Raw genomic sequence first — 22,106 nt, 5'->3', positions numbered from 1 at the left:
TTAGATTTATATCACCAATTAATAAGAACATCCAGCAGTCTCATTCAGAGTGAAATGAACGACCTTCCTGACTTAGTGAGGTGACAAAGGCTGCTAATCATCTCAGGAGAGGTGTAATGGAAAATAATGTAACAAGTGTGTGAATGACACTACCAGAGCAGATAGCATTACTTGTGTAATAAAAGCAATGATTCACACTATGAGTGTGTGTGGAATAAACCCAACACTGATCCAGAGTGTGTGTATATAATATTATGTTTACATTTACACCCGTTGTTAAAACTCCAGTTGTATGCGTAAAAACTGAACTGCGTCGCCAAAAGCAAAATTCCTGTCCCCAAATGTGTGTGTCCTCTGGACTGTCATGAGCTTGTCAGTCTTGTGGAGGTCCAGTTCTGACAGAAGTCATATATATCTCCGTTTATACGCGTCTGTAAAGTGGATTTGGATGCACGTTTTGGTGAGCGCGTCTTCAGTGCGTCTCTTGGGTTTATTTTTTATTTTTTTACGCGTTTTTCTTTCTGTCCAGACAAAAAACGCGACACCAGGGACGCATGTTCAGAATGTCAGGTGGAAAAGGGGGTTTGGAAAGAGTGCGACAAGTCTCTGCTGGACCCCCTCGAGCTGTGGGCATCACAAGGTGTCCGAGCTGTTACTGCAGGGGCTGATCAGCGCCAGGTTGGTGGCCTTGTGCTTTTTCAACAGTCTCGTGATTTTCTCGTCGTCTGAATTTGGGTCCAGTGGTTTGTTGTACTCGTCGTCGTCCTCGTTGTCCGAGCTCTCCTTCATCTTCTCCGTCTCAGAGTCGTGCTTCTTCTTGGCCGTGGCCATCTCTGCTGCGTGTCTCTTCCTCCACTTGGTTCTTCTGTTCTGAAACCAAACCTGTTGAGGAGAGAAGCACACAGATGCTCAACAGGTCCACAAATATGACAGTAATGCTCATGTGTAAATAGTCCTGGATATAACGTCATCAGATATCATCTATTGTCCAATTACACAATAGTATAAATTATAATCACAACAATAATAATAATTAACAATTTGGAGATAGATAATATAAGCATGTTGTAAATGTGTTTCTTCAGTAATAACTCGTTTTTTGGGTGCGCAGCCAGAAGTTGGATTAATCAGATTGAAGAAACGTCTCATAATATTTTCCACATTTGCCAAAAAATCCTCAGCACATGGTACAATTTATTTATTTATGTATTTATTTATTGTTTACCTTGACTTGACTCTCGGTCATTCCTAAAGAATAAGCCAGGCGGGCTCTCTCTGGGCCGGCCAGGTATTTCGTCTGCTCGAAAGTTTTTTCCAGTGCAAAAATCTGCTGTCCTGAAAAAGTGGGTCTGGAGTGTTTCTTCTTGCCGTCCTTGTCCATCATTAAGCTAGCTTGAGCTGGAAAAAAAGAAACTGTGTTTATTCAGAATGTTATGTTACATTGTAATGCTTCCACATTTACTTCACAGCCACTACTGAACCTTCATGTGTCTAAAATATTCCTAAAACGGCTCAAAGTGTCTGAGCTCCATGATAAACTAGCTCTTATGTTACAGCAAGTTCTTAATTACCAATATTATTAAGTATCACATTAGCTTCCTTTAATTCTCTAATATGCAGTTACAATGTGTCTAAGATGCTTAAAAATAACTTTAGTTATTAAATTATGTTTGATCCTCTTAGTACAGGTGTAATATATTCATAAAACTACATTTAGCTGCTGTGATGTTAGTGTGTTACAGGTAGAGTTGTTTATGTTTGCTTTGTGTTGCAGACCTCTCACAGGCCTGAAACATGTCTAAAATAACTAATATAACTCTACAAAAACATCACACAGCCTGCTGGATAATTCTGGACTCTTCCTGAATTTTAAATTATCTATAAACACGAAAAACAACAGATAAACAAACAACCAGGACTTACAGGGACAAGGAACTCGCGGGTCCCTCCAGGGAGAACCCTGCATCACCCCGGGCCAGAAGATGGGCGCCCTACCCGGCAGCTCAGCCAGGGGCTTCGGGTACCGCGACACCGCCGGGCTGAAGTACATCCCCGCTGCTGCGGCTGCGGCTGCGGTAGTAGCCAGGCCGTTTATCCTGGGGAAGCCGGAGAGCAGTTGCCCGGCTGCGGTGACGGGTCTGCCTAGGATATCGCTTATTCCGTGCGGGGTCGCTCCGGCTAAATGAGAGTTGAGGCTGGAGAGGTGAGGCGCCTTGAAGCCCGCCGGGCCCTGCTGCAGCGCGTACGGGAACAGGGACGTCTTCATCTCGGTCATGTTGTGCAACGCCGCCAGCGGGGTGCTGCCCAGGACGAAAGCACTCTGCCGGTTAGCCTCCATCTGCCCGACAGCTAACATTTGTGAACATGAACCGCCAAACTCGCTCGGATAAAAAAGTGGATATTAAATGAAACTAAGAGCAGAGAGAAGAAGGGCGCAGAGCCAGGCCACTTCTGCCGCCTCCTCCGGCAGTATCCTGGAAGAATAAACGGCTCACTCTGGAAATGTTGGAAAACTTGAGGGAAACTGAACTTCTTCTCGGGAAGTGAAGAGCTCGTTCAGCCCTCCCAAAAAAAATGTCTCTCCGCGTGTTTTGTTTTGGTGTCAGTCTGTCAGCTGCACGCGTCCGCCACAGGAATCCTCGCGGAAGTCGACCGGGCCGATGATGGTTTTAGTGGTTTTGATGGGAACCATTAAGGGCTCGGCCTGTCTTTCCATAAATGGACTCGCTCTCTGCTGAGAGAGAAGCGGGACCCGCTGATAACAGCGCAGCCACCTGCACGCGCGTTATTCCCATTGGACAGGGCTGAGTGAAACGGCGCGCTGATTGGAGGAGACGGAAACTCCGCTGCTTCACATGTGCGTCTCCGCTGGATGGGTGCTGCCTTGACGTGCTGTCGGAAATGGGAGATTCCAGTTGAGATGCACATGAAAGCGCCCAGTCAAAGCTAAATAGGACTGACTGGATTTATTCATGATAGATGATGATCCATACTGCGGGAAATTGATGTTTCCGAGCGGAACAACAACCGAAAAAAGTAGGATAACGTCTAGATTATTATAATTACGCCTCTGTAAAGCTATTTTGAAAACAGAATTGTTATATTTAACATGTTATTTTAATTTAATCTAAACGGTAACACCTGATACACACACGCGCGCTTTTTTCTAGACTTTTTAGTGCAAAAACAAATAACTAAACTTATATGAATATAAAATAATCTGTAAAATAGGCTATAATAAATTTGTAATCCATAAATAAATGCACTTGATTGTTGCTCGAAGCTGTATTTAACACTTAAAAGTGCAGGAGTCAGAGAATCGGAGGTGACCGTGAATGCAGCAGCAGCCACACTCTATTAAGATCTTTTGCGGCGCTGTTAATGATGCGTCTCACACGGTGGAAATCTTTGTTTCCACATATGACAAAGAGTATACATTTACATTATAAGCTGCTGCTGAAGACAGTGCGAGTATATTAAAGCAGATGCGAGAACCAGCGGGGGAGAAGAAGGATGTTTTCATGCTAATTTTTTTTTTTTTTTTTTTTTTTTTAGTGAATTTGACGCAGATTGGAGATTTTATTAGTTAGAATAAAATATAACACGGTTCAAAGAAAAGCGGATCGATTCAACATTATTTTGATTCTTTAGAAAATGTACTTTAATATGATATGGATTGGGACTTTTCTACCAGTCAGGTTTTTTTATTCCTATTTTGTGAGTGATCTCGGTACTTTGGAGAATGAGGTCGGATAAACTGAGTTATTCCTGCTGCTCATACCTTCATAAAAGATTACTGCTTCACTCACTTTACTCCATCTTGCTGAACATCCCTATTATTTCACGCTTCCCATTATATAATTGAAAGCACTGGATTTTCTTTTTTTTTAAAAGCCTTTCACACAACAACTACACTGATCATTACACTGTATAAACTCCTTTTCTATGAGTGAGATAATGTGTGTTTTTTCCTCAGACAAACTGCGTTATTAGGGTGAAAGTGTGGGAGAAAAAAAGCGGCCAGGCTCCAGTCATCACTCTGAGTGCAGGAATATTTTATGGAGATGTGAGAAGGTTGTAAGAGTGAAATATGGCCACGTTAGCGTTTGAAAGGCTTCAGCAAATGCACCTTGCTGCCCATTTGCTCACCGGGGAAAGATTGTGGATTTTAAAAGGGGTTTTCAACGCGAGGTGATTCACAATTTTGACTGTATTTCTTCACGCTGAAGGGATGCAGTATATACACATTTTCTAATTCTGTAAATGGTCCTCTGTTTCTAATTTATATCTGCATTTTCCCCCTGATTATACCCACTGGTTTTATTATCATGTTTCAAAGTCTTTCGAAAAAGATCACTATTGAAAAAACATATATATCCTATTATCCTTTTCAAGCAATCTCATTCAATCTTTCTTTCTTTTTTTTTTTTTTTTTGGTAAGGTGTCACAGACTTAAATAAAGCAGTAGCAGGCTTGACCCAGTGAGAGATCAATGACTGAAAGATTGGCACTTTTTCCAGTTCGTCTGCAGCCAAAGACAGCAGCTGCCAGAGAGCCCCGTCACCCCCCAAAACCATCATCGCACTTTAACATAATGAATGATTTCAATATCTCTCCTCTAAATTTACACCTAATTTAAAGTTTACACTCTTAAAGTCAGATTTGTTAAAGGAATAGACGTGGCGCCCACTGAACGAACTGAAGGTCTGAAATATTGATGGACAGGATAATTACTGGGAAAATGATTGAAGGAATATTAAATTCTATTTTATTTCTACCATTAAAACACACAGATAGTGACTGATCACACCTAAAATCATTTGTCACATACAATGTAATTAATAGGCCAATGCATTAACGAATCTAGGTTACTATAATAAATAAAATAATAATGATAATAACGATAATAATAATAATAGTAATATAGGGCTACAATACTAATACAGCAATACTACTACCACTAATAATAATTACAATGACAATAATAATACAGTAATATATAGGCCTACAATACTAATAATAAAGAACTTCTACTACTACTACAAATATTAATCATAATAATAATAATAATAATAATAATAATAATAACAATAATAATAATAATAAAGAAAATAAACCTGTATAAAACTATTAGTATGAAATATGAACCTGTTGCTCAGACTGATTTGTGTGTAAATGTTATATAGTACTTTATACAGCTATCACAGGCCTTTGTCTCCCCACTGAAGGAAAAAGGTTAATGAAGAGTGTAGAGATAATCTTATCTGAGTGTAATCTCGACACAAATGGGAATTGACGGAGCAGTGACAGCGAAGATAAGCAGATGTTTGGACAAAAAGACGCTTGTTGGGAGTGTGTAGTTGTTCTCAAGAGTGACCGAGCTGCTTCAACACCAGGATTATAGTGTTAGAGTCTATCTGCACTGTGAAATATTAACATGAGTAGAAACAGGAGAGCAATTTCACTACATTCACTTTTTTTTCTTTTTTCTTTTTCTTTTTTTTTTTTAAGTGTTTGACCCTTCAAAACAGGCCTCTATTTTTTAAGTGGTAAGACACCATGTAAAACTACTTCATTATTGTTCTCAAATCATCTGCAGTCATTCATTCAGCAGGAGGACAAATGGAAGAAAAAGCACTGGGTCCATTTTCAAACTTCAAATGACGTGTAAATCAATCAATGCACTGGAAATCTCAAATATAAAACATGTATAATTTGGTCAGGAGCGCCCTCTACTGCCTCAAATATACCTGCTACCATACAACCTCCCTAAAACTCGTGCTCAGTCAGTCATCCCTCAACAAAAATGTTCAGCAAAGCAGTAAACAAGTAATGTCACTGCTGGTTAATAAGAATCTCTCTCCTGAATATTGTGTTAAAGGCTGTATGAAGATGATGTTCCTAAAATGATGTAATGAATTATTCCTGATCTAAAGAGTAAAGTTTGGGATAGACTACAATATCCTCAGGGGACAAGTTGCTGACATAATTTAAAAATGTTCATCTTCACTGGTCAGTAATCAAGAATGAAATTTAAAAATGAGAATCAAATCATTTTCTTTGTTGAGTGTGATAATCTACAGCATTTCAGTGGCAGCGGCCTCTCAAGTCATTTGTTCTCTATTTATAGAACAAAATCAAATTGGAATGAAAGAATGGATGAATAAATGGTTTTATTTTCATATCTGTTCAATTCATGACTCCTCGTGAAATTATTAGCCAACTAAAAAACATATATAATGGTTTCAGCAAAACCACAGCTGGAGTCAACCCTAATTGTATTTTTTGGTCATATTTTATTTTGCCATTCATTTGAAGCCCTAAAATTGGAGGTAATAAATAATACATATCCAAGTGGATGTACTCATACTGTGATCCATCTAAGCCAGTGGTCACCAACCCTACTCCTGGAAAGCTACTGCCCTGTATGTTTTAGGTATGGCCTCACTCTAACACACCTGATTCTAATTATTAACTTATTATCAAGCAGCTGAAGCTTGACAAGGGCTTGATAACGAGTTACTTATTAGAATCAGGTGTGTTAGACTGGGGAGATACTTAAAACATGCAGGGTGGTAGCTTTCCAGGAGCAGGGTTGGTGACCACTGATCTAAACACTGTATATCTTGTTTAAAATCAAATAAACCTTGTATTGGGTTATAATAATGAATAATTAATAGTGTGTGTTCACCACTGGAGGCACTATAATACACCACAAAGAGTGTTTCCATCCTGCTGATTCAAAATCCTGCTGATTCAAAAATAAATGAATATGAGTAGTATGTTATTTATTTTCAGAGTACATCAAGAAAGACATTATCAAAGTATTCTCCGTTTTTCAATGTGATTATACAACACATTTATATGGATAAAGACAAACAAAGTAGCCAGTTGGTAGATTAGATTGAACATCTCTGACATTTTTTTTACACTTTAAACCTGCGAATATAAAGCCTCTTAAAAACTGACAAATTACAGGGGGGGTTACAGTGGATTTAGGGATCATCAGGGCACCTAAACTGATTATAATTTTATTAACAGTCACAAAATGGACCTTGTATTTAAATAAAAGTTTTTTTTCCCAAGAATGTTTTCAAGAATTATTTTGTGCAAATGAAAAAAATACTTTGTCCAGTTTTTAGGAATAAAAACAAGACTTTTCTGCTATCTTGACACTCCAGTCTTCTGAATTGCTTATTTGCCTTTTTTTCTTCTTCTCTGTAAAACATGTCTACCTTGTATTTAACATGTTTTGCTGTTTTAATAAACCTTACTAACCTGAATCCTGATCTTGAAAGTCTTCCTGTCCTCACAGCACTTTGTTCCCAAATGAAATGAATATTGACTTGTCATCACAGGAAACCACAGGTGGAACTAATAACATTAATTATGGTTCTGCTCCTGCTACAGTTAGTACAGTGCAGTGCTGCAATTATTGTTATTAGTGACACCTGTGTGTGACAGGTCAAAGAAAAAAACTAACTTTTATCTCCACATTTTCCCCCACCGGTCATGTGCTCTGTGCCCATCTAAGCAGGGGTTTCTTCTGTGACAGTGGTGTGAAACTTCTTATCACAGTGGAGGGATATAACCACTAGATGGCAACCTGCATCAAGAAGAGGGCCAAGAAACTAGCCTCCTGGTAGTGTGCCCAGACTATAAATCAATTGCAGCCTGATGTCTCTGTCCTCATGTACTTCAGTTAGACTTGGACATACTGTATATCAGTACTTTGAGAATGTTAATCAACTGCAAATTGTTCATAACTGAGTCACATGTGTACATGTTGGTTTTACACACTGCAGGCTGAAGCTATTGGTTGTAGTTAAATGCATTGTGCCTGATGAAGATATCATACCATGCATACTAAGTGAATTTCTGGACACATGCACATTCCGGTTCATAAATAATTCAATAATGATACAATAATGTCAAAACAGTCCACAGACAATCAGTGTGTTGCCTAGCTTAAACTTTAGGCTTTGGATCATAGGTTATAAATGTGGAGTGGATGAATGTGGAGTTGGAATGACATTAAATAAAAAACAATCATTAAAACTCCCATGTTTAAGATTTGAATTTATCTGACTTTGGTGCCCCTAGTGGTTGTATTTAAAAGATAAGGATGAATGGGATGAAAGTATTTTATACCACGATTTGACCCCCAGCAGCTTTAAGATTAAAGTTTTTACAAGTGTGTGAGAACTGAAATGCTTCTGTGATATTTTGAGTACAGTTATTTTGTGATATTTGAAAATGTATTTAAAGCAAGTGTTTGTGTGTTTACAGTCTTTCCTGGGCTGTTTCTCCTTTGTGCTCTTTTTAAAAATGTAACAAATTAAAACAACACAAAGTGGTCAGGGAGTCATGATGAGTCCCATTCATTTTAGCACATATCTCTCTTTACTGTCATGTCTCTGTTTCTATGTTTTGCGGCTGTTTGGAAATCAGAATGAAAGCTGCATTACAGCACAGATCAGGGAGCAATAACTTGGGGGACTTGAGGGAAATGAAAGTGCTGGGTGGTGCAGCATGGCTTAGAGTAACCATAACTTACACAAACATTGTTTTTGGATGAGCTTGCAGGCAGCCTATTTGCTTTGGCAGGTCAGGACAGGAGAGAACCGTACCTTCACTGATACTCCAGGATTATGGAATATCATCCCCTGAAACCTCCTGTAAATGCTGACTTAACAAAAGATACACTGCCAGTTTATTGGTTTGTGTTCGGAGCAGGAACAACAGGGAGGAAGATGACTCCATGACACCTTGGCTGGACATCATGAGATAGATTGTATGTGCAGGCTATGCAAATGTCCGTACAAATAGATTTAACTGTTATTTCTATCCATCATGCTTGTAAATGTACTGTGTAATTGAGGATGCTCAATTGACCCATTTATTATTTTTGGCATATTGGATTTTACATTTCTGCGGAATAAATTGCAGTTTTCAGCATTATAATGTCAGATAGGCAAGAGCATCAGATTAATTATATCTTAATATTACTTTATTAGCTGCAGGCTGTACTTCACATAACTAAAAGAGATATTGTGGCTGACCTTTGTGAGGGAAATTATTGTATAAATATGTATAAATGCTTGTGAAAGGTTAAAATGCTTAGTGATAGTCTAAGAAACCATCTGTTTATTCTGAAACACATCCCACCATGTCTGTTCGGGTATAATCATGCACAGAATAGTCACAGCTACTCCTCGTGACTGGTGTGAAACAGATTAAGAAGTATTCAGTATTCAGTGTGAGTGTTCAATGATCTGAGCATTAAAGAAAGTGTGACAGTACTATATTGAGAGGTGTCTCTTTCCTCACTGAAGTCAAGTGCAAAAGATAAATTGCCATGGCAGACTGGGGGCTTGTCTGGGATGCCAGTCGCCTAAGACCCAGGAAGTCAATCTCTTGTGAAGAAAGTTCATAATCAACTTACCAGGGTGAGAAGAGATTGCTTGTGATAAGTATAGAAAACCTTTTGAATGACACAGTATCTGAAATTAAATGAGGATATAGCGTTAGAGACCATGAAAGACATCTGAAAAGTAAAGACATTCCATTTGGGGTGACGACCTGTTGACAAAGGAATGAATGATAAATGATAATGTCGACTGAATGTCTAATTGAGTGATTAAGAACCCAAACGAAATCAAAGGGTGAGATTGCGTGGGTAGTGCATGATTGAGTCTACTGAAACTCCCAGTTTCAGTTTGAGTCAAACTGAGAAATTACAAAAAGGACCTGAAGAAGGCGAACAGGAAGAAGAGAAAAAGAAAGGAAGGGTGGATTTGAAGGCATTTTTGCTGTTGAAAAATGAGGCAGAATACAGAGACAGACAACGAAAACAAGAGAGGCCTAAAACACAAAAATCAGGGGGAAAAGGCAAAGGTTGGACTAATTATTGAACCAAATCATCAATTTGCCAAATCATCGAACAGTACCCTGCATGAACAAAGAGGTTGAAGAGGTCACTCAAACACAAGACTATATTCTGCTATCCATGCTAAAAAAAAAGAATCAACAACAAGAGTCTTTCAGAGCAAAGTAAGATGAACTAAGAAACTCCAAATGGCCCAATCCATCCAACCAACACAGTAGGGACCGGGCTCAGTTCAAGGATGAAGATGATCTTCCAAGGGTCACACACCATGCAGGGGGCCTCATGGCAGAAACTGAGAAACGTTCTGGAATTGTTGAAGCCTAAATCACTGGGTCAGAGACTGTTCACAAGAAAATTGACAGAGACGTAGAGGCGGACGACCTCCCAGACAGGTGATGGTGACCCACCCTCAGGAGGACCAGTATACAATGATGAGGCATGATGAGTGGTAAAGGTAGAGGAGGCCAACACTGAGATAATGCTACAGGACAAGTAAAAACTATGGCACAGAGAGATAACATTTCTAGTTGATTCTGGTACAACAAAAAAAAGTAATAAAACACAAAACATGTTTCTAACTCCACCTAAATTGAGTTGGTGTATTTATACTGTAGGAGCAGCAGGTGCTGCTATGAAAGAGAGATATGATACCCCTTTTAGACTTACCAAAAGTGACCAAACCAATCTGTGCAAATGGGACAAATCCTCCACATCTACCAGTGGGGCCTGACTGGTCTACTGCCTCAAAACTATTTATAGCAGCATGTACACTGATGTATGATTCCCACATGTTTATGAGAACAGCTGACCTAAATTGCTTGGCCAGGGTGAGGAAAATGATTGGTCAGACAAGGGCAGGAAACATGGTCACTCAATTATTTATTATCCACTGGTCACATCCACATGTGTCAGGGTGACGAGAGGTGAAGAAGCATGGCTGACACACCCCAAATTCCTGGTGGCATTATGCTAACTTCACCGCCAACAAATGAATGAAAATGTCCAAAATCAGTAATAATTAATACATCACTCATTTTCAACTTTCCCGCTCCATTTCCCAAGTAACAATTCTCAACAGTTAAGATTAGACAAAGTACAGTGGTGACAAATCTTCAGTCACTGTCCCTCCAGTCCAGGAATGATGATAACATGACAACATGTATACCTCACCGCCCAAACCCAAATTACCCAAAATACATAAAAGAAGAGGTCCAATGAATTAGTGCTACGTGAATGAATATGGGGTTTTGACGTACCAGAAGACTACAAATTATGGTCTGAAGGCAATTAAGTAGGTTAGTAGTTATAAATAGGGAGCCCTTAGACTGACAACAAAGCAAAATCACATGGCTCTAGACTAAATTGCTGCTGTGCAGCGAGACATAAGTGCTACAACTGGAACATCATGCTTTACCTTTATCCCAGCTATTGATGATGATGGACAGGCTATTCAATCAGGTATTCAAAACATGACAGCTCTGGCTAGGGCTATGTGGGCAGACATGATCACAGACAAACAGTGGCTGACATCATGGTAAACTACCTGGAAAATCACTCTCATAAAGATTGTCCTAATTGTAAAGACTGTATTCCTTATTCTCTGTTGCTGTACCACCTGTATAGTGTTTATTTCAGAACCTTGCTCACCAAAATGATCACTCATTGTGCACAAATATCCATTAAACAAATTAAATGCCAACCATGATGAGGATGTAGACCAAAATCTAAATCTTCATGAATGCAGCCTACAATTATTTGGTGTAACATGCCTCTCACCCAATGTCAGCCGAGACTGGCTCCAGCTCCCTCATGACTCTTTACAGGATAAGTGGTTAAGAAAATGAATGAACGAATAATTTAAATGTTGGCAACTAATTGACTCAATCATTGCAGCTAAAACACAGATGTCATTGCTGACTACTTGAATATTGAGCTTAAAACTGCATTCATTGCTTTCTAGCCACTTGGGGACAGACAATATTGAGATATTATCAGCAAACAGTTGAGTTATTAGTATTCTTTGGTATTATGTTTCGGCTATGTAATTAATGAGAGACCAGTAGTATTATCCTTTTATCTGTGTTTTGGTCTCCGCTAAAAAAGGAAGAAAATATCTGTCTCTTTACCTGCTAAATGCTCTAGTTACACATTATATTTACTAGGCATGTGAAGATTTTCTCTAAAAACAGCTTGTTGCCACCTCTTGGAACTTGGAGTTGTGGCCTGGAAATTATGCCTCAAAGTTATTGCTTTTTCAGCTACCAAAGAAGCAACGTATTGGTTGGGTGAAAATTCTTTGTGTATTCATCGCTATGAGCAAGACATTAAATAGATGAATGTGAAGCAAATTTTAGTCGAGCAGTTGCTTATAAAATCAATGGAAAGACAAGCAGATGTGAATTTGGGCTCAGCAAATTGACACAAAAACATATTAGCCATGCATTATGAAAATAAAAAGACAAATAGAAAATCAATTGCATGAAGGTTTATTAACAATATCATTAGGTGCAGGTACTAATTATAATCTGATTAATTTAAAACATTTACAAATATCAATCTTCATTTTTATTATGTACAACAATTCAACAATGTGTCCATCCTACACATCTTAAAAGACGCATAATTTCCCAACATGAATCGGGAAAAAATTGTCTCCCAGCAATTTAAATATTTACAGTTTTTTTTCTGCTTTTGTCTCACGTATTTTCCGTGCTGTTTGCTGACTGAATAACCGTTGTGACTTGTCAAAAAGAAGAAGACAGGACAGGGGCAAGGATGCTGCTTGCTCTATGATACCACCTGCTGGATGGGTGTGGGTATAGCAGGACTTTGCTGGCAAATCCATGGATTGAACCAAAACAACTTGACTGGGCCAACTAGGATTTTGCAGTAAAAATAAAAAATGGAAATTTGGGAGCATGGTGAAATACTGGACTAAACTGATATAACTGGGATAGCTGAAAGGCCTGGGTATGCTTGGAGTGAATAAACACAAATGGTCAAGCGGTCAAAACCGCTTTGCTTTTTGTCCAAACACACCTTATACTGACAAAGTTTTAAAGATGAAATACTGATTAGTGCAGCTTTAAAGCCACTATGTTACATTTAGTATTTGAAAACGGCATCTGGTGGTAATATGAGAATTGCAAAGAGTCTAACAGTGTCACATAAAAGTATAGTAACATAGTAAAGTATGTCATGGATTAGGAATATCTGTCAGTTTAACTCCAGGTTTAACCTTTGTGTCAAAAAGTATTACAGATTCACAGTTGCAGTAACTAAGCAGCTGTAATTGTGCTGAATATGGCAGACATAACCAGGAAAATATCAACGGTAGGAACATGGACCAGTGCAAAGACTAATATTAAAGTTTTAGGCAACATGATGTTTGGATAATGACAGTTAAACAGCAACAACTACCAGCCTATTTTCATGCAGCTATGAGGCAGCAATAATTTAGTCAGAGCAGTCAAATAATCACAACACACCTTAAGGTGTTTGGATTCAGGGTGTTTTCATGTAGCTTTTTTGAGGCATTGAGCAATGAAATGAAATATCTGTCAATCATGAAACATTAACCTTTTCCTAAAATGTTAATACCTTGAAAAAAAACAAGATTTGGAGTATTCTGAAAGTTCATTTGTCAATGATTTCCAACAAATGATGTCTGTGTCCTTTTGGTGAGTCATAGTGTTTGGACGAAAAACATTTCCTCACTATGATGATTTTACTGATCTAAAAGAAGTTGGTTGGTTGATATTATGACTTTATGAGTATTAACATCCATAAGAAACAGACAGTTACAGCAGGAAGGTCTTAAAAATCTGTAAGGTTTAGGATTAACCAATAAAAGGATTTTTTAATGGTAGAAATTATATAAAAGTTAAGTTTGTTTGTTGGAAGGTTGAATTGGAGCACCCATAGTGTCTAGCGCTCTGGTAACCAGTGTCAGTAGTGAGATTAATGTAATGCCTCCTGTTAGGCAGATACCAAGGGTACAGACCGGGTTGTTTTGGAGAGCTGGAGTGCCCACAGGGTCAGGCTGATTGATTACTCTGCCGCCCAGAGGTCAGACCTGCTAGGGTTCTACTGCCTCTGACGCACCCTGAAGGCCTCAGTGGCTACCAATGTTTGAATTTCCTATACTTTCTTAAAATATTTTGCATTTTTTGTTCTTGAGGACATTTGTCAGGGACGGCGTGCCTGCTCTCCTTGGCAGTTGCCTGGCTCGCTTTGGCTGTTGCTGGTATTGATGACAGAGCAAATAAGAAGTGAGAGAATTAAAGGCAGATGAAGGATACAAGGAGTTTATATGGATTAAGACAAATGAGTAGCTGGGCCTGGCACCATTGTCTTTTCTCTAAGCTTTTGTTTCTGTGCAGAATCTACAAGTACCCAGAGAACAGGGGTATTTCATGAGCAATGCCCACTCCTTTGACCAAAATGGTTCCTAATGAGCAAGTTTGTGTGACTAAATTTTTAATCACTGTATTTAAGTGGCTTATAAAGGCTTACTTTTTCTTTTAAAGAAGCGATTAGTGTCTAGGTTATTGATCGATCAGTAGTCTCAGCATGCGGAGTGGAAGGTAGATGCCCATACAGGGGTGACAGGATCCTCTCCAGAGGACTGAGAACCATTCTTTGTTGTCTGAGCACTTCTGCGGGCAGCTCGACAGCTCATTTGCTCCCTAATAGAGATGAACTAGTGGGGACAGTCGGCGGGAGAGGGAGACAGCTCCTCACCTGTGTGGATACTGCTTTTGCAAAGCAGGAGGGGGGACAGAGGAGGAGGGATATGGATGCAGCTTGCCTACCATCACTGCTGTAATTAATTACATTCATTACAACATGTCGCAGTATCTTACAGTACAGTATAAAACTGCTGCCTGGGCAGCATACCCATGTCAGCTTTCAAATGAAGACTTATGAGCTGGCAGAGAGAAAAAAAACTGCCCAAACTCTTCCATCTTCATCCATGTCCAATATATGTGTGGTTAAAGCTATAGTATTTTGCATTTAAATGTCTAAAAATTACTAAACCTAGGTTATATACTTTGTTGAATTATGTACTTACACCATCCCAAATGTGTCCAACAATTTTCAAACCTGCAATTTTAATCCAAGTAACGGTCCGTTTCATTTTGTTGCCTGTTACTGGCATCATACCCCCTCTGTACATGTATTTGGGCATCTGTAGATAAAACATACAAATCAATGTTATGCAAGAGCCCCGTTAGAGCTAATTGTTTTTCTTGGTAATGTGATGAGCTTTCACACACTAATGTCATGGCTGATTATAGAAGCAGGCCTGAAAGAGGTCTGTGTGGTCCGGGATAAAGGCTGATAGATTATGGTGACCTGTCACAAGGGGGCTCTTTTTCTATGCTCTCATTACCATTTAGCTCAGCCGATACCTCATTGTCTAATCTGACTGTAAAGGCTTAGAAAAGAGGGAAATTGTGTGTAAATGGGGTCTGTAATTAGACTATGACTGCTTCTGTCATGTCAGACAGGTAAACATCCAACTGCACAGAGGTTAGGAACAAATCAAGGCATTGTTCGTACAGACACTGACTGCAGTGCCATTCAGACCAATTAATAACCTCAGAGTACAACATGATTTTGCGGGTAAATCATGATTAGATTGTAATCATACAATGAACTGGCTTCCTTTCAGCCTCAGGTGCAGCAGTGAAACTATTATTTTTCATTGATCTTTGCTGTGAATGACTTGCATTCACAGTATGTCCTTGCATGAAAACCATCCAAGAACCAGAGTTGAAATTTACAGTGGCTAAAATAATGACTTTGGCTGCAGTATTTTAATAGGACCCTGCTAGAAATTATCTTTATAGAGGTGCTGCTTCTTGTATCAAGAATTCAGAATACACCTAAGCTGATAAAATAATTGACAGCATATGGAGAAGAAACAAAAAATGAAGAAAAGAGAGAAGAAAATGAAAGTTTCTAGGAGACAGCAAAGCACAGATCCAGAACACATTGTCAACTTTCAAATCTCATAGTACCATTCCATTGTGATGAACCTCAAAAGCAGACATCTGATTCATCCTAGTCAGCATATGACTTCAAGGATGAGTGAGTAGCCAGTTGAAACATTCATTAACGTGCAACTGATATTGAAGTACTGTTTGACTTTGATGCATTTAGTGGCAGATGACAATTACAGATCTACTTCCCTTACAGAGGGAGTTCATACTTGTGTCTTCTTCTCTACAGGTTTTGGTTGCAATTATAAATACGTATGTTGTGGGGATGATAAATGGTCTGAAATATCAAGAGTTTGCTGCATTTTGAAAGGGCCAGTTCACACAAATCAGAAAAGCACACATTTTTTCATTTTTGCATTGTGTCTCAAAGCAAGGCTGACAGTTAAGATAGGCTTACTTAAGCCTAAGCAGATTGGACAGAAAGGAGGCCTAAGAAATTCCGACCTAAGTTACCACAAAAACATAGCCCTTCAAAAGTTTGGTCCTTGTCAAACTAGTTCTCATGCTTGGCTTCACTTTAAGTTGAACCAGTTTCTCTTTACTGCTGTGCTGTTTACTTCAGTCAGTGTGCAGGTCATATTGTCAAATGTATCATATTTTGATATGGGCTGCAATTAGTTTTCCCTCCCACATACCAAAAACCTTAATAACATGTTGTCATTATATTGACAGAAACTGTAATTTGGCCAGTTTTATATTCCCTCAAGATAAGTTGAAGACCAATTTAGAAGTATAAAAAAGTAATTATGAGAAGGCAAGGTTACAATACAAGTAGTGCACTGCAACATACTGATCTAACAGAGGTATTCAGGTGTTTTTGATGTATTACCATTGTATTACTGCGCTGCTCTGGGGCTACCAACACCAAAGTTTTCTTTACTTCGAAGTAATCTGCTCTGTGCTTGATGTCACGAACTAGCAGTTCGTAAACCACACCTGATTACATTATCCTTGAGTTGACTCTGCACAATAGCGTGATCGTGGCTAAGTTTGTTAGGCTCATGCAAAAGACATTTCACAGTAAGCCTTGTTAGTGAACCACTTATTTCTGAGATATCTGTCTCTGAGATTTCTTCTGCCACTTCAATACAATGAAGAATATCATTTTACTTGTGGTGCTCACAGCATTGAAAAATTCAACAGCAGCATCTCTTTCCAGAAACATTGCCCTAGTTACTCTGAGGAATGATACACACATACCTCACTGAAAGGTTTATTTGGATGTGTTTCTTCTGGGTCCCTGTGGCTTTAAGTAATCACTGTATGGACCACAGGAGGGTGTGCAACATCAGTGACAACTGATCCATAATATTGTCTTTGCTCCCAGCTGGCCTGTTGCTTCAAACCCTGCAAGGTCATTTTCTTAATGAACACTTGGGTTTTAGATAGCAAAGGAGTTTGGTCCTTGAAGATTTAAAAAGGTCCAATGGCAAAAGGACCATTCTCAACCTCATCTGTAAAAGACTACCAACACATGTCAAAGCTTAGTTTTATAAAGCCAATAGTTAGTTTTGATCATTCTACCTTTTTCCAAGGTTCAACTAGATATGGTCTGAACATTTCCCTGTCTTTAAAAGAATAGTTTGCTGTAAAGTAGTGTAGTGCACAAGCGTCAGAAAAGGAGATTGATACCACTATCCTGCCTGTAAACTCAGTATGAATCTTTAAGTCAGCAGATGTTTACCGTAGCTTTACAAAAAGACTTGGAGAAGAAACAGCCAGCCCAACTGTGTCCAAAGACTACACAATCTGACAAAGGTTGCAAATTAATAAGTTATATCTTGTTCGTTAAAAGCTTACAAAAACAATGTAAAACCATGTTGCGTTTTTTTAATGGGAGGTTGGTTGGGACAGAGCTAACTCTCTGCTTGCTCCAGCATCATTAGACATACAGTGGGTAAAATAAGTATTGAACACGTCACCATTTTTCTCAGTAAATATATTTCTAAAAGGTGCTTTTGACAGCAATCCTACCACTTGCAAATCAATATCAACTGGTTCATTCCCAACTGTTGGCCGGTGGCTGCCATTTTTAATTTTTTATTTGTTTATTTATTTTTTGCTGCGCCTTGCCATGGTAAGTCTCCCGGCCCAGGGGCAGAGACATGCACCGGCCCACAGAGCTCTGCTGCAGCCAGCAGACACAGAAGAGGCCTATTGGCTTGTCTGTCTAAAAAATACCTGGTCCAATGGCCCTATGATAGGCTACAGAGGCCCAGGAGTCCCACCCACGCATGTTCCTGATTAACTGATTAGTTGCTTTTATTAACCACTTAACCACTATTTTCATCAAAGGATGCCACACATAATTGCAAATCTGCAAGCTTACAACTCACATATTACAATGTGATGTGGTTTGAGCATGTAGATCTGCCATTTTCACAATTTTTGATAATTTCTACCTATAATGACTTCCCCCAAATCAGGTCACCGGAGTTAAAGTGTTTTAAGTGTCAACCTTTCTTCGTGCCCACAGTCCAATTTGTTCATGAAGGACATTGATCTAACATAACATATATGTAGGCTATGCTTTACATATTTTTTCAGTCAGTGTTTATGGTTTATTGCCCTTTCAACAGTGTTACACTATACAGTTAAAACTAATAAAAACACTGATTAACTACTGTTATAATTAAACATCTGCATACATATTACTCACGATGCCGTACACAAATTACAAGTATTTCCTCTTATGTCATGCTTTATTGTCTATGATTGCATGCAGACTCATTTTTTGCATGTAATCTTGTTCAAACTTATTCCACAATATTCCTCTACTTTTCATGTACAGGTTTGTGATAGGCAGCAGGCCCAGTATATCATCTCCTGTGGAGATGATCTCACCAGAGACCCCAAGCAGCCCAGTGAGCCCACCCATAGATTATTTCACCCGTCCCAACCCAGACACCCTTCAGGTGTTTTTAAATCATTACCCTCAACAAACCACACAGAACCCCAAATGGCAGAGAGTCTTCCGCTGTGATGACGGCACCATTAGAAAATGGCTGTCATACAGTGAAGAACGCCATGCGCTGTTTTGCCTTGTTTGCATGGCATTTGCAAAGTCAACTGACAAAAGTCAATTTATTAGTGGAATGGCAGATTGTAAGCATTGGAGCCAGCGCATAGATGAGCATAATGGCAGCAAGGCACACAAGGATTGTGCAGAAGCCTATATGCTACAGGCTTGCAAAGCTGATTTAAAGAGTTTACTTGCTGGCAACCAGATGTCTGCTCACAGAACCCAAGTCAGAAAGAGACGCCAGGTCCTGGAGCATATACTGGATGTAGTTAAGATCATAGGCAAAAGGGGGCTCAGCTACAAGTACCAAGAGAATGAGGCTGCATACACTTTTGAAGACACCACTCTAGATCATGGCAACTTCTTAGAGATCATTCTTCTCCTTGGAAAATATGATGTCATCCTGAAAGAGCATCTCAGTAATTGCATTGAGCAGAGCAAGCAATTGCATCAGTCTGGGGCAAAAGGTAGAGGGTCCCTCGTCACATTTTTGTCCAAAACCACAGTCAATTCAGTGATAGATACAATTAAACTACTCATTCAAGAGTCCATTTCTAGTGAGATTCAGGAAGCTGGCATGTTCTCGGTCCAGATTGACATAACACAGGACATCCCCTCTCAGGATCAATGCTCAGTTATTCTGAGATATGTTACTGATGTCGTTAATGAAAGGCTTATCGCCGTGGTCAAGTGCGAGAAGTCTACTGGACAGTACTTTGTTGATTTGCTGACAGAGGTGATGGACAAACTGAAATTGGACATGGCCTGGTGCATTGGAAGTGCGACAGATGGGGCATCTAATATGCAAGCTCCATATAAAGGATTCTCCAGTTTGTTGTCCTCACAGTCACCCTCCTCAACGACTTTGCGGTGTTCATCAGAGAGTCGTACAAAAGAATGAATCTGTGGGAGAAGGAAAGCCCGCTCAATACCATTGGAGAGACACGGTGGTGGGCTAAACATGAAGCCCTGAAGAACTTTTTTGGAGTCTTTTGCAATGCTTCCAATGCTCTTTTCCTTGATGTGGTGCTCACACTGTCTGCGGTAGAAGAAGATGACACCATGAAGTCACCAGTAAGGGTGAAAGCCAGAGGCCACATAGAGACAGTTTGAAAGAAATGGCAAGAGACTTCAAGTCAGTTAAGGCAGCTGCAGACAGATTTGTTAAATGGGCAAATGAGAGGTTCAAGGAACAGGACAAAGACACACAGTCTGCAGTTGAGGCTGCACTGCCACTGAAGAGGAGAAGAAAGGTTAAAAACATGCCTGGAGAGATGGCTCATGATGAGACACTGTCTAATGCTGAGAGACCATATGAGGTACATAACCAGATCATGGACACAGCAGTTGAGGTCATCCACAGGAGGTTTCTCTCTCATGGCACTCTGTATAATGACCTGGCAATTCTGGACCCCAGAAACTTCCCAGAGATCAGAACCAATGATCTTCCTCAGTCTGCCCTCAAAGAGCTCAGCAGGTGTCTACTCAAGTTTAACAACAAAGAAACTGTAGACAACTTGCAGTGTGAGCTGAAAAATCTAGCTAGACAGTGGGACAGGCTGAAGGCTTCACCACTGGAAGAGTACATGTCCAGGACAGTGGGGAATAAATCTGATGAAGAGGATGAGGGGGAGGTTGAAATACTGCACAAAAGCTGCACTTCCTGCAAAAACTGTCCACTTTGTTGCTACCAGATACTCAGCCAGTTCAATCTCCTAACAGATGCATACCATCTCATTGGACTTGCATACAAATTTCTGCTCACCCTGTCTATCACCCAGGTGGCCTGTGAATGTACATTTTATTTTCAACTCTGAAGTTTATTAAAAGCAGACTCAGGAGCACACTCTCACAGGACCACTTGGAGGCTTTCATGTTGATGGCTACTGAGAAGGATGTCCTTATGCACCTGGACACAGACACTGTGATCAACAGAGTAGCAGAGAAGACTGCACTGCTGACCAAACTGCTCATCTAATAAGGTAAGACAATTTTATTATTATTATTATCATCATTATTATTATTATTATTATTAATTGTTTAATTATTATTATCCAACCATCTCTGATTGAAGATACTGTGATGTGACTCAATCATTATGTCCCATGCTCTCTCTCTCTCTCTCTCTCTCACTCACAGGCGTGAGTTTGTTTGAGGTGTTGTTCTCCCTCTTCTGTTGGTGTTCAAGGACCAGGCAGCATTCTTTGATCCAGTGAGTATTAAAATAAACAATGTCAAATACTGTTCTTCTTTGGGTGGTGTCCCCATTTGTTGGAACAAGGTGAATATTTACAAAACAGTTTAAAACACCTGTTGCGCTGCCTAAAACCATGCAAACAGAACCTAAATACTGCACCCTTGTGACCACAGTGAGCCATATACAGACACATTTAATACTAAAATCCAACTGTCTTCCATTATTAAACTAACTAACTTCTTAAGAGCAGGTCAGCAACATAGTGTTTAGTCATCATTTATTTTATTCAATGCTCCAGAATATAAGGGATATTGTCCAGTATACTATTGTTATTAAGGGCTTGTGTGTTTATATGCACATCAACGGGGCGAGTTGGCAAGGTATCTGCGCGCGGATTGTAGTGGGCCGGTCCAAAAAGTCCAGGGCTGAATTTTTGTCCCAGTCCAGGCCTGCAGTGAGCACCGTTGGGGCTAGGGCTGGGCGATAAAACGATAACGATACATATCGCGAAATAACTTTTCCTCGATAGAAATATGAGACACGGGTGATACAATTTCGATAGAATTAATTCATACATGTTTTGACAGACATAAGAATAGCCAATCATAATTAAATAGCGCCGCACTGAACCAATCATGCTGGAATAGAGCCAGTCAAGTCAGGTTGAAGCACACAGCACACAGCACACATGCTATTGTTTGGGCTGCAGCAGTGAGGGACCGTGAACGGAGTTCATAAGCGAGAACTTGAGCGACCAGCTGACTGAAAATGACACTGCCTGTTTATACAACTGTTTCCGATGTTTTCTTCTGTACATCTGTCATGTTCAACTTCTGACAGAAAATAAATAATATTTAAATCAAACATCTAAACCTTCTGATGTCTTCACAACTCACTTATGAGTAACGGAACATTTAAGCCTGACAAAAATAGTAATTTGAGTTATATTGTGATATATATCGATATTGACTGATATGAAAGAAATTATCG

At 39.5% G+C, this 22,106-nt stretch overlaps 1 protein-coding gene across 1 annotated transcript; it reads right to left on the bottom strand.

Annotated features, from left to right (window-relative positions):
* Window positions 1-633: 633 nt before the first annotated feature.
* On the bottom strand, window positions 634-2,356 carry nkx6.2 (NK6 homeobox 2). The gene is made up of 3 exons (XM_053333137.1): window positions 1,924-2,356; window positions 1,226-1,398; window positions 634-882 (listed from the first exon to the last, which is right to left on the bottom strand). Exons 1-3 carry the CDS (start codon window positions 2,354-2,356, stop codon window positions 634-636), a joined length of 855 nt encoding a protein of 284 aa, XP_053189112.1.
* Window positions 2,357-22,106: the final 19,750 nt, after the last annotated feature.

The sequence above is a fragment of the Scomber japonicus genome, chromosome 14, assembly GCF_027409825.1.
Source record: "Scomber japonicus isolate fScoJap1 chromosome 14, fScoJap1.pri, whole genome shotgun sequence".
Taxonomy (NCBI): Eukaryota; Metazoa; Chordata; class Actinopteri; order Scombriformes; family Scombridae; genus Scomber; species Scomber japonicus.
The sequence above is the reverse complement of the archived record's forward strand: the minus strand, read 5'-3'. Positions and strand labels throughout refer to the sequence as shown.

What these genes read in the sequence shown, in the direction of transcription:
- nkx6.2 (XM_053333137.1), bottom strand. Translation starts at nt 2,356, where the DNA reads ATGTTAGCTGTCGGGCAGATGGAGGCTAACCGGCAGAGTGCTTTCGTC. An exon ending in CCCGCGAGTTCCTTGTCCCT is followed by an intron (nt 1,399 to 1,923) that starts GTAAGTCCTGGT and finishes CTTTTTTTCCAG; the next exon opens with CTCAAGCTAGCTTAATGATG. An exon ending in TGACCGAGAGTCAAGTCAAG is followed by an intron (nt 883 to 1,225) that starts GTAAACAATAAA and finishes TCTCCTCAACAG; the next exon opens with GTTTGGTTTCAGAACAGAAG.